The 12,813-nt window shown below is 40.0% G+C and overlaps 1 protein-coding gene across 1 annotated transcript in view; it reads right to left on the bottom strand.

Annotated features, from left to right (window-relative positions):
* Positions 1-12,813, bottom strand: part of SLC15A1 (solute carrier family 15 member 1) — a 53,871-nt gene that overhangs the window by 36,451 nt on the left and 4,607 nt on the right. The window contains exons 2-4 of the mRNA XM_006128130.4: positions 8,959-8,987; positions 1,427-1,511; positions 1,199-1,340 (exon numbers count right to left, since the gene is read on the bottom strand). Coding sequence (XP_006128192.1) covers positions 1,199-1,340; positions 1,427-1,511; positions 8,959-8,987 — 256 coding nt within the window. The remainder of the gene's footprint in view (positions 1-1,198; positions 1,341-1,426; positions 1,512-8,958; positions 8,988-12,813) is intronic.

The raw sequence follows: 12,813 nt of genomic DNA, 5'->3' as shown, positions 1-12,813 counted from the left end.
TGCCACATAACCCTATAAATGCCTATGTTTCCCCCATTAAAGTCTTCCAGATTTCTAAATTTCAGTGGCTGGACATACACACATCTGACTATATCTTGGCACCAACTCATAGATTGATGCCTAACTCATTCCTAAGCATCAGTTGGACCAGAAAATATGCATTACTTGACTGTCTTGGCTCCAGGGCCTGATCAGGTAAGCATATTCAAAGCACACTTAAACCCCCAAAAGACACTAACAGTAAAGATGCCTCTTCCCCCCATGATAACTTTTAGTTTAGTGGTTAGAGCACTCCCTCAGAAAGTGGGAGACCCAGGTTCACATCCATCCTCTGCCTGAGGCAGAGAAAGGATTTGAATGTGGATTTCCCACTTCCAGGGTAAATGCCTTAACCACAGGCTATGTAGTAGTTTGGGGCAAATCTCTACAGTTGAAGCTGTTATATTACGTACAAATGACTAAATATTCAGCAAGGATTCATCTACACAGCACAGTTATTTTGAAATAACGGCTGTTATTTTGAAATAATGATGTGAGCGTCTACACAGCAATTCTGTTATTTCGAAATAATTTTGAAATAACGGATGGCTTATTTCGAAATCTGCAAACCTCATTCCATGAGGAATAATGCTTATTCCAAAATAGCTATTTTGGAATAGCAGTAGTGTGGACGCTCCATTGCTGCTATTTCGAAATAGCTCCTCCCCAGGGGCATTCAAACTAATTACTCCCTAGTGCATCCTGGGGCTCTAAATTGAGGTAGCACATCCACATTAGGGAAGCCTGCCTTGGATTAATTTTGAGGCTTCCTTGTAGTATAGACGCGCTATTTTGAAATAAGCTGTTTTGGAAAAAAAATCTGAAATAGTTTATTTCAAAATAAGTGTGCTATGTAGACATACCCCAAGAAAAGTAGAACTTAGGTTTCTCTCATCCCTGAGAGAGTGTCCTAGCTGAGTCATACTCATCCGTTCTCTGTCTCAACGAATATTTATGTCAGTGACTCAAGCTTCCAGTTCTGAGTGAAATCTATTAAAACATGAAGCCTCTCTACAAATCTGAATTCATTCAGCTCCTGACAGTATTCGTTAATCCTGAGGGTAGTTTGAAACACTCTCTCCCTAATCAACAGTTAGAATTCCATTGCTTTTTGCCACCGTGCCTTCATTTTCTTGTTGATTTTCAAATAATCACTCACATGAACTTTCCCAGCCAGGAGTCTGCAACGATTGCTCCAAGGATTGGAGTCAAATAGCACAGGGCAACAAATGTGTGGTAGATGGCTGTAGATAGGTTATCATCCCAACGGAGAAAATATTTGAAGTACAGAACAAGCACAGCTACAAAGGGGAACAAAACAATTGGTTAGAGAAATGATAATGAGTAACAGAAACCAAAATCAGGTAAAGACTGAAAAGGAAGTTACCTCGCATTCCATAGTAGGAGAATCTTTCACAGAACTCATTGATGACAATGAAGAAGATGCTGAGTGGATAACCAAAGCACCTTGGCTGAAGGGGAACAGTAGTACAATGTGAGTTCCAACAAAGCCATTAAATGTGTAAATAGAATCATTATCTGGTCAGTATCCATAATTCTACCCCAAGTCAGTACAAATGTTACCCGTTACAGGCCAATTAAAATATACCAGTGTAGATAGATCTATTGACTGCAATGGAGCGAGGCAAAATTGTAATTGAATAAAAGTGTCATGTATTGCATATTTAGGATGTTAAGCTTCTAATATCTAGAATAGTTCAGACTAGTATCCCAAAATATGCAAAACACTTTTTTATATCATATTTTTATATTAAAATCTAGCAACATTTTTAGAGGTCCTTTGTCAGGTGAAAATGATTAATCTTTTGTATTGAACTAAAGCAAATCTTCCAGTAAGATAACCAGTCTGGACATGAAACAAAGAAGACACAGATAATCCTCCACTCCCCTTTGTAGTTTGTTCTAGTGGTTAAACACCTTCACTCTTAACATTTGGGCCTGATTTAAATTTGTCTGGCTTTCACTTCCAGACATTAGCTCTTCTGTACCTTTTTCTACTAAATTAAAGAGTCCTGTAGAACCCAGTATTTCTACCCAGTAAAGATAAAGTTTAGTTTGCAAATACATTAAAAATGCATGTGAGTATTTGCATGCTGTATCTTTTAGGTCCTAAGAGTTTATGATTCATAAATTATTGAGCCATGTTGAGTACCATGGTGAGAGCAACAAATACAAAATTAGGCAAAACAGCCAATATATTTGCACAGATCTTTAAAAACCTTCTGTTATACAAAATGCTTTGCATAATGGTTAATATTTTGAGCCAATAATCATCATTGTTTTATCTGCCCTGAAACTTGGAATCTGTGAGCTCTGTGATACACAAACTGAAACACCGTCTAGTATATTTTCACTGTGACTTTTAACAAGTACCTCTGGGCCATCACCTTAAATGTTTTGTACTTACAATATAACAGAGTATTATGGATCACAACAAATACTGGTACCTCTCAACAGCCACAGCACACTAGATTCACAAGCTACTGGGCCTTGTCTTAAGTCTGGCCTTTTTTACTGTCAGTATGGCTTCACATATAAGAACAAATTGAACATATGGACTGACTGCAAAAAATACTTGAGATCTGGATGTTTAGTTATGAATATTGGAATCTTTCCAATATTGATGGTGTTCAATTGGTGGTGTTCTCTTCGATCTTTCCTGTCGAAGGTAGGGGCCCGGACAGAGACAGCTGCATCCTGGAGGTGAATGCCTGGCTGAGAGGATGGTGTCGCCAGGAGGGCTTTGGCTTCCTCGACCACGGGAGGCTATTCCAGGAAGGACTGCTGGGCAGAGATAGTGTTCACCTTTCGAGGAGGCGGAAGACCCTATTTGGACACAGACTGGCTAACCCAGTGAAGAGGGATTTAAACTAGATTCGACGGGGACAGGTGAGCAAAGCCCACAGGTAAGTGGAGAACATGGAGACCTGGGAGATAGGTTGGAAATGGGAGGGATCATGGGCTAATGGCAGAGAGAATGAAGGGTCAGGGCAAAACTGGGAGGCAAAGTCAAATCAGTATCTTAGATGCCGATACACAAATGTGAGAAGTATGGGTAATAAGCAGGAAGAACTGGAAGTGTTAATAAATAAGTACAATTATGACATTGTTGGCATCACAGAAACTTGGTGGGATAATACACATGATTGGAATGTTTGTATGGAAAGGTACAGCTTGCTCAGGAAGGATAGACAGGGAAAAAAGGGAGGAGGTGTTGCCTTATACATTAAAAATGAACACACTTGGAGTGAGGTGGAGATGGACATAGGAGATGGAAGTGTTGAGAGTCTCTGGGTTAGGCTAAAAGGGGTTAAAAACAATGGTGATGTCATGCTAGGGGTCTATTACAGGCCACCTACCCAGGTGGAAGAAGTGGATAAGGCTTTTTTTAAACAACTAGCAATATCATCGAAAGCCCAAGATTTGGTGGTGATGGGGGACTTCAACTATCCAGACATATGTTGGGAAACTAACACAGCGGGGCACAGACTATCCAATAAGTTCTTGGACTGCATTGGAGACAACTTTTTATTTCAGAAGGTTGAAAAAGCTACCGGGGGGAAGCTTTTTTAGATTTGATCCTAACAAATAGGGAGGAACTGGTTGAGAATTTGAAAGTGGAAGGCAGCTTGGGTGAAAGTGATCATGAAATCCTAGAGTTCACACTTCTAAGGAAGGGTAGAAGGGAGAACAGCAAAACAGAGACAATGTATTTCGGGAAGGCGGATTCCGGTAAGCTCAGAGAGCTGATAGGTAAGGTCCCATAGGAATCAAGACTGAGGGGAAAAACAACTGAGGAGAGTTAGCAGTTTTTCAAAGGGACATTGTTAAGGGCCCCAAAATAAGCTATTCTGTTGCGTCGAAAAGATAGAAAATATGGCAAAAGACCGCCTTGGCTTAACCATGAGCTCTTTCATGATCTAAAAATAAAAAAGGAGTCATATAAAAAATGGAAAGTAGGACAAATTACAAAGAATGAATATAGGCAAACAACGCAGGAATGCAGGGGCAAGATTAGAAAGGTAAAGGCACAAAATGATCTTAAACTAGCTATGGGAATAAAGGGAAACAAGAAGACTTTTTATAAATACATTAGAAGCAAGAGGAAGACGAAGGACAGGGTAGGCCCACTGGTCAGTGAGGAGGGAGAAACAGTAACAGGAAACTTGGAAATGGCAGAGATGCTTAATGACTTTGTTTCGGTCTTCACCGAGAAGTCTGAAGGAATGCCTAGGGGTATGTCTACACTACCACCCTAGTTCGAACTAGGGTGGTAATGTAGGCAACCGGAGTTGCAAATGAAGCCCGGGATTTGAATTTCCCGGGCTTCATTTGCATAAAGCTGGGCGCCGCCATTTTTAAATGTCCGCTAATGCAGACTCCGTGCCACGCGGCTACACGCGGCACTGACTAGGTAGTTCGGACTAGGCTTCGAAATGAGGAGTAACGGTAGTTCGGACTAGGAAGCCTAGTCCGAACTACCTAGTCCGTGCCGCGTGTAGCCGTGCGGCACGGAGTCCGCACTAGCGGACATTTAAAAATGGCGGCGCCTGGCTTTATGCAAATGAAGCCTGGGAAATTCAAATCCCGGGCTTCATTTGCAACTCCGGTTGCCTACATTACCACCCTAGTTCGAACTAGGGTGGTAGTGTAGACATACCCTAACATAGTGAATGTTAGTGGGAAGGGGGTAGGTTTAGAAGATAAAATAAAAAAAGAACAAGTTAAAAATCACCTAGAAAAGTTAGATGCCTGCAAGTTACCAGGGCCTGATGAAATTCCCCCTAGAATACTTAAGGAGCTGATAGAGGAGGTATCTGAGCCTCTAGCTATCATCTTAGGAAAATCATGGGAGACAGGAGCGATTCTAGAAGACTGGAAAAGGGCAAATATATTGCCCATTTATAAAAAGGGAAATAAGAACAACCCAGGAAACTACAGACCAGTTAGTTTAACTTCTGTGCCAGGGAAGATAATGGAGCAAGTAACTAAGGAAATCATCTGTAAACACTTGGAAGGTGGCAAGGCGATAGGGAACAGCCAGCATGGATTTGTAAAGAATAAATCATGTCATACTAATCTGATAGCTTTCTTTGATAGGATAAGGAGTCTTGTGGATAAGGGAGAAGCGGTGGATGTGGTATACCTAGACTTTAGTAAGGTGTTTGATATGGTCTCGCATGATATTCTTATCAATAAACTAGGCAAATACAACTTAGAAGGGGCTACTATAAGCTGGGTGCATAACTGGCTAGATAACCAAACTCAGAGAGTAGTTATTAATGGTTCACAATCCTGCTGGAAAGGTATAACAAGTGGAGTTGCTCAGGGGTCTGTTTTGGGACCGGCTCTGTTCAATATCTTCATCAATGATGTAGATATTGGCATAGAAAGTATGCTTATTAAGTTTGCAGATGATACCAAGCTGGGAGGGGTTGCAACTGCTCTGGAGGATAGGGTCATAATTCAAAATGATCTGGACAAATAGGAGAAATGATCTGAGGTAAATAGGATGAAGTTTAATAAAGACAAATGTAAAGTGCTTCACTTTGGAAGGAACAATCAGTTTCACACATACAGAATGGGAAGCGACTGTCTAGGAAGGGGTATGGCAGAAAGGGATATACGGGTTATAGTGGACCACAAGATGAATATGAGTCAGCAGTGTGATGTTGTTGCCAAAAAAGCCTCAATTGGAGTACTGTGTTCTGGGCACCGCATTTCAAGAAAGATGTGGAGAAATTGGAGAGGGTCCAGAGAAGAGCAACAAGAATGATTAAAAGTCTAGAGAACATGACCTATGAAGGAAGGCTGAAAGAATTGGGTTTGTTTAGTTTAGAAGAGAGAAGATTGAGGGGGAACATGATAGCAGTTTTCAGGTATCTAAAAGGGTGTCATAAGGAGGAGGAAGCAAACTTGTTCAAGAAGCAATGGGCTTAACTGCAGCAAGGGAGGTTTAGGTTGGACATTAGGAAAAAGTTCCTAACTGTCAGGGTAGTAAAACACTGGAATAAATTGCCCAGGGAGGTTGTGGAATCCCCATCTCTGGAGATATTTAAGAGTAGGTTAGATAAATGTCTATCAGGGATGGTCTAGACAGTATTTGGTCCTGCCATGGGGGCAGAGGACTGGACTTGATGACCTCTCAAGGTTCCTTCCTTTCCTAGTATTCTATAATTCTACGATTTATCAGCTCTGTATAGCTTCTGTTACTGAAATGTTACACTTAACATTTCTTGAAAAGAAAAATAAAATAGTTTCACAAATTACAGTTTAAAATTAGTTTTCTGTGGAGAAATGAGAAAGGAACAGGAGACTGCTCTGCCTTTCATATTATACAATGACTATTTTGCACGGGCCTGATTCTGCAAGGTTCAGGGTGCTATTAGTTCTGCAGCTTGCAGAATCAAATGTTAAGAAAATCTTCATCAATGGAGCTTTGCCAATCTACACCTATTGAGGATCTGGTCCTTTAACTTTAGTCAGTTCTGTGAATAATACTTTGCTTTTTTTAAAAAACTCCAACAGCTTTTGTGTACTATAAGAAGTTACCTAATTTCTGAGAAGAATTTCATAAACTACAACTAGTTTTGGATAGCTCATATTTCAGACTTCTTAAACTGGGGATAATACAGTTTTGTGAGGCTAGCTACTAGAGTGATCACAGGAAATCTTGATACTAAGCCCTATAACACTGGTGGCAAAAGATCAAGTGCAGAAGGATCTTTGAACACAGATTAAAACATAATTGTGTGTGTCAGCTATAGTTAGTTAAAGTGAAAAAGATTACCAAATAGTGGCTTTAAAAAGCAATCAATAAGGAGGCTAAATCTCAGAGATAATTTAGTTTGAGGTTTAAAATAATCAGTAGTTCCAGAGGTCAAGTTTTTCTGGAATTTAAAAACAATTTATGGGTGAAAAGTGGCATTTGATATTGTTTGATATAATATTATGAGATTTCAGTAATGTTTATATTTATATTATTGTGATAATGTTAATCATTCAGATCCAATTAAATGCAAAGAAAAACAGCCCAACAGATCCAAATGAAAGAATCTGTAAAATGGAAATCTCACATGCAGTTAGTGAACTGAGTTTAGTCAATAGTGGATGATCTAAGCATAGCTCAAATGAAATTCCCGACCAATTTGCTCGATTATTAAGAAAGCTAGATATGAAAAGCCATATTGATTCCACCATGTTAGAAATATAAACTAGTGTCTTTTATCTATCATATCTGATTGATACTGTGTTTGAATACAGGGCATTCACAAAAAGCACAACTCAATATGATGGTCATTATCTTGTCAACTGTTATCAATTACATCTGCTGCAGTGATGGGTATTTTTTCGGAGACATTTTGTAACACTGATCTTGAGTTCAGAGCTAGGTACACTTATATAGTAATAAGATATTATTCCAAGAGACCACATTGATGGAAGATATACTAGTGGCAGTCCATGGGCTGGAAGGTGAGAAACCTTATGCTGCATATGAATAAGTTTTACAACTAAGGGAGAAATAGTAGTAATAAAAAATAAAGACAAAGATAAGACTGTCTAAATTATATTCAAACTCCATGTTCAGCTTGTTTTTTGGTTTACTGTTTCTTGACTCAAATATTGGCATATTACATTGGGTAAAACCATCAAATGAGCAAAAAAATACATCTGATTATTAGGGTTTCTATACATGTCTACAGACATACAAGAGCAGTCCTCTGAACAAAGTTCTTCCTAATATGTATTGCTCTCATTAAGGATATTAAGAAACTGGGGTTTAATTAGTCAAGTAGTTGATAGAATTTTTATTGTCTAAATGATTAGTCGATAGTCAATGAATTCAGTCCTGGCTCACGCCAGACCCGGGACCAAACCCTGCTCTGACTCTGCAATTTAAAACACAGTAGGAGCCCCCCGACCACAGCTCCTATTGCATTTTAAATTGCAGAGCCATAGCAGGGTTTGGTATCAGACCCAGTGCAAGCCAGGACTGAGTCAGGCTGTCTGCCCAGTCGGCAGCAACCCCTATCCGTGGAGGGACCCAGCAGGAAGTTGGAACCCCCCTGTGAACAGGGGCTGCTTTGTGGTAGCAGCCCCTGTCCCCCCAACTCCCAAGGAGGGGGGGCAGGCAGAACCATGGAGATGGTGCTAGGGAAACCAGCTTTTAAGCTGGCTCCCCACCAGCAACGGCTCCTGCTCCTCACCCTGCTTGCTGCCTCTGATACACAGGCAGCATGGGGCAGAGGGAATGTGAGTAATCAACTACTCCCTTACATCCCTAGATCTCATCTTGCTTAACTACATCCCATAACTATGTGAAAGTAGCTACACTTTTTGTAGTTAAGGTATTTGCTGTGTTTACATTCTGATTCGTGTTTATTTCAGGATTTTCTCATTTTTTATCCTAAGCCAAATAAACTTTACTTTTCTGATAACTAGAGTGGATATTGAGCTTTAAAATAAACTGAAATGAAACGCCGTTGGGTACTTTAGAAAAAAAGAAACTGAGTTCTGACCTCGGTTACACATTCGCACTTTAACTGAAATAAATGTGACATTGTATCAGCTATTAGGACTCTTTGCCAGACAACCCCACTATTATAAATTCACATGAGGGAGTATGCAAGGTTTGGGAGTCTTTCCAAAGGCCAGATCTAATGCCAACTGAAGTAGGGCAAAAGACTCCCATTAACCTTAATAGACACTGGATCAGGCTCCCAGGCAGTAAGACAAATTCTCTCCTGATGTAAGTGAGCACAACTCAGTTGGCTTCAGTTGGGGTTCTGTTCATTCACACCAGCAGAGATTTTGGCACAGCACGTCTATTATCTATGTTAGGAACAACAGGAACGTTATAGGAGTAAAATCATATGAGTTAAAAATATATATACTAACCCCATATTTTCTTTCCTTCATATTTTTCTCTATTAGAAAAAAAGAAACAAATTTATGTAAACTGGGTAATAACATTTCTTACGAAGACAATGGAAAACACAAAAATATTAACTTAGTAATAAATGTAATACTCTTAATAAGAAAAATAATCTTAACAATTTATACTGTAAATAATTCAATAGAAGCTTGGTAATGTTCATTATACGTGACATTTTTACAAACAGAATATATGAACAGAGCAAGTACATTTTTCAGACTTCCATGTGTGGCTTTTCATAGTGAGAAAACAATTGTTTCAAAATTAAGTAAAATTGATTTTTTAAATTGCAATTGCAGCTTGGAAGTTATATTTTTTAGTCACATACAATAATTAGTAAACTCTAAGGCTATGTCTACACATGCCCCCTAGGTCGGACTAGGGAGGCAAATGAAGCATACCGAAGTTGCTAATGAAGCTTGATTAGCATTTTCGCAGCTGGTCGCCATTTTAAAATGCCGGTCGCCCGATTTAACTTGCCGCGTGTAGACAAGTTAAATTGGGCGAACAACATTTTAAAATGGCGACCAGCCACGAATATGCTAATCAAGCACGGGATATTTAAATCCTGCACTTCATTAGCAACGTCAGTATGCTTCATTTGCCTCCCTAGTCCGAACTAGGGGGCAAGTATAGACATACCCTCAGATATTTAGGTTCTATACCAAATAAGCGGCATTAACTATATACAAAAACTTAAACAAGGTAAGGGTTTTGGAAATAATTGAAGGTTGTAAACCAGATTAGAATTTTTTTTAAATAGAAAACAAAAAATGAAACAAAATATGAGTATGTACTAAAGCTACCTCTCTATTAAATAGAAACTGACACACAAATTTATTGTTTAATTTTTGTAGAAAGTCTTATTGTAAAAACCAGCTCTGAATAATATTTGCTCTGATGCAGTCTGTATGCTTAGGTGTTTTAATGTATCTACATAGGAAACTATTTATAATATTTGAATTTATTTCAGATCATCCTAGTGTTTGAAGTTTGATTGCCTTTTACTTATCATTTCATAGAGAGAAGTGAAACACTTCTTTAATTGGCAGTTTAACATTTGGTATCATTGTTTGGACACTTAAGCCAGTGCAAAGGTATATGAAATTAAAAACGAGTTCTAAATAAGAAAATGGTATTTTGTATGGACTGAAAACAAATCATTAAAAAATGTTTCAGTCAACAGGGAACAAGTAATAATATTTCATTTAACTAGTAAGATGAGGAGAGCTAAGAAATATACAACAATGTAGGAATCCCATTATTCATACATAGCTCAAATGGAAAAAAATCATGAACAATGCAAGTCAGCATCACACAACTCTAAAGCTTACTGAAACCATGAAACTAGAAGTAAATCTATCACTAATTCAGGTGATATCAAACTATCAAACAGCCCCAAAGCAGTATCCTGCTCCAAATCAAGGCTGCTCTGGGTATGCTACCTTTACAGCTTGCTTTACAGACTGGGCATAAATAAGAAGTGCAGACAAGCAAACGTAATTCAGCTCGATCATTTAGTTCACAGAGCTTGATCCTGCAAGATATTGAGTACTGTGGCTTGATTCTAGCAAAGCACTTATGCATCTGACTAGCTTTAAACATGTGAGTATTCTCACTGACTTGTTTACATTCTTTGCTGGACTGGACTTCTTGTTGCTCAGGGCCCAAAGTGGTTTCACTGCCTCTGCAGATCTCTGAGCATGTTTTCTCAAAGAGAGTTTTGCTGACATATGTGGGGTTCCTGCCATTGCCGATAAAGAAATGTTTATGTGAAAGTGTAATGGACGTCAGCATTTCTCATGTTAAAGTGCAGTATCTTGAAGATAAAGCTGAAGCACAGCAGGGTTATGTACTTTGAAATCCTGGTTTGCAAACTAAACAAAACTGTAACAGATTGTCATTATGAAAGGAAATGCTATTTCTGCTTACTTTAGTAGCATGTGGTCCATAGTTCACCATGTAGATATACACGTGTGCACAGTGTACTACTGACAACAGCAGTGCTGGATACTTAAGGCCCTTTGCTTTCAGTTTAGTCCAATTTTTACTGAAACATTCACAGGTTTTACAAAAAGTATTCTTTTTGTCCCCTGATTTTCACCCTACTTTTGTATCATTCAAGTATATAAAACATAACTTGTGTTATTAGGAAAATACAATACAATGCATGAGATATGTATTATGATAATATATTAGCCTGTGGGTATCTGCAAAGCTGCCTTTTGAAGTAAGACTAGGTATTAGTCTGGACCAGGGGCAGGCAAAATACAGCCCATGGGCTGCATCCAACCTGCCCTAGCAGTGGATCTGATTCCCAGGCTACCCCACTGGGACCCTCAGGCACAGAGCAGCCCCACACCATGTTAAGTGGCTGTCTGCTCCCTGTGGCTCTCTGCTCTAGGCGCCAGGGGAGTCTTTATGCACTGCCCCCACCCTTTCCTCTAGCAAAACCTCTCAGCTTGGAAACCAGCCATTTTGAGCTTGGAAACCAGTCAATGGGAGCTGAGAGATTTTGCTGGGGGAGAGGGGCGGGGGCAATGCATAAAGCCTCCCCCTTCCTTCAGAGAAGAGAGCCACAGGGAGCAGCCAGCCATTTTGAGCAGCCTGGGGATGTGGCAGGTAGTCAGCCTGCCTCAGGATCCTGTAGGGCTGCGGGCTGAGAGCATTTTGCAGCCAGAGCCTGCACCCCAACCCCTTTCTCCCGCAACTACCTACCCCAGATCACCAGCCAATCCCTCTGCACTGCCTTTCCCCCGGTCACAACTCCCTCCCAGACCTTCAGAATCCTCTCCTGCACCCATACCTCCTCCCCAACCCTGCACACCATTCTCCTGCCCCGGATCATCACTCAAACCTTCTGTACCCCTCCTCCATCTGGTCACAACTCCCTCCCACATTATGCACCCCCTTTTATGCCCCTTCCCCAGGCAATACTACTCTCCTGCACTCATACCACCTCCTGGACTCTGCACTCCAGTTGCCTGACCTAGGTCACAACTCCCTCTTTTACCCTAACTCCCTCTCAGACCCCACACCCTCTCCTGCACCCCAGTCCCATACCCTAAGCTCCCTTCTGCACCCAATCTCCGTCCCAGACCCCACAACCCCTCCATAGAAAAGTGTGGCCCTTGACCACTTACCAAAATCTTGTACCAAAAGCAGGCAAAAAGGAGTTATGTTGCAGCAAATTATGTGGCCCCCGTTATTAAACGTAAATATTTAGAGGATAATAGTTTTAAGTCTACAACAGTAAAGTGTATGTTAAAATTAAAAGTTTTATTTGGGGATCAGTCACATTGTTTTCTTAAAATCAGAGCTGGCATTGTGTTTTAAATTCTGTTTTAGTTCTGGAGCAAACCACCTTGATGAACAGAACTCAAAGTATTAATCTACTGAATATTCCCCCCACCCTTCCCTTATTTTTCTGTCCATCAAAAAATGTATTAATATTTTAACAAATTACTCAAATAATACTTGCTTAAAGCAAAAAGATATGAGATAGCTTCAGTGCTTAATTAAAGGATTAAAGGTATCTGGTTATTTACACAAGGGTTAATCCTTTGAGAAAAATACACCGTTCAAGCATTTGCTTGGATTGTCCATGAAACATTCAATACCAAGCTGGTCAAAAGTGTTATGGGTTTATTCTCATTCCAAAGCATGAAAATTCCTATCCCCATTAGCATTAATCTGAACAGTCAACTCTAGCTAAATAAGACTAATCCCACCGGGGGGGGGGGGGGGGGGGGGAATGGCCCTGCTTTCGGACCAATGTGCAAAATTTCTAGAATCCCTGGGCCAACTATTAAAATCAG

Source organism: Pelodiscus sinensis, chromosome 1 (assembly GCF_049634645.1).
Source record: "Pelodiscus sinensis isolate JC-2024 chromosome 1, ASM4963464v1, whole genome shotgun sequence".
NCBI classification, from domain to species: domain Eukaryota; kingdom Metazoa; phylum Chordata; order Testudines; family Trionychidae; genus Pelodiscus; species Pelodiscus sinensis.
Note: the sequence above shows the minus strand (reverse complement) of the source record. Positions and strands in the feature narration are given on the sequence as shown.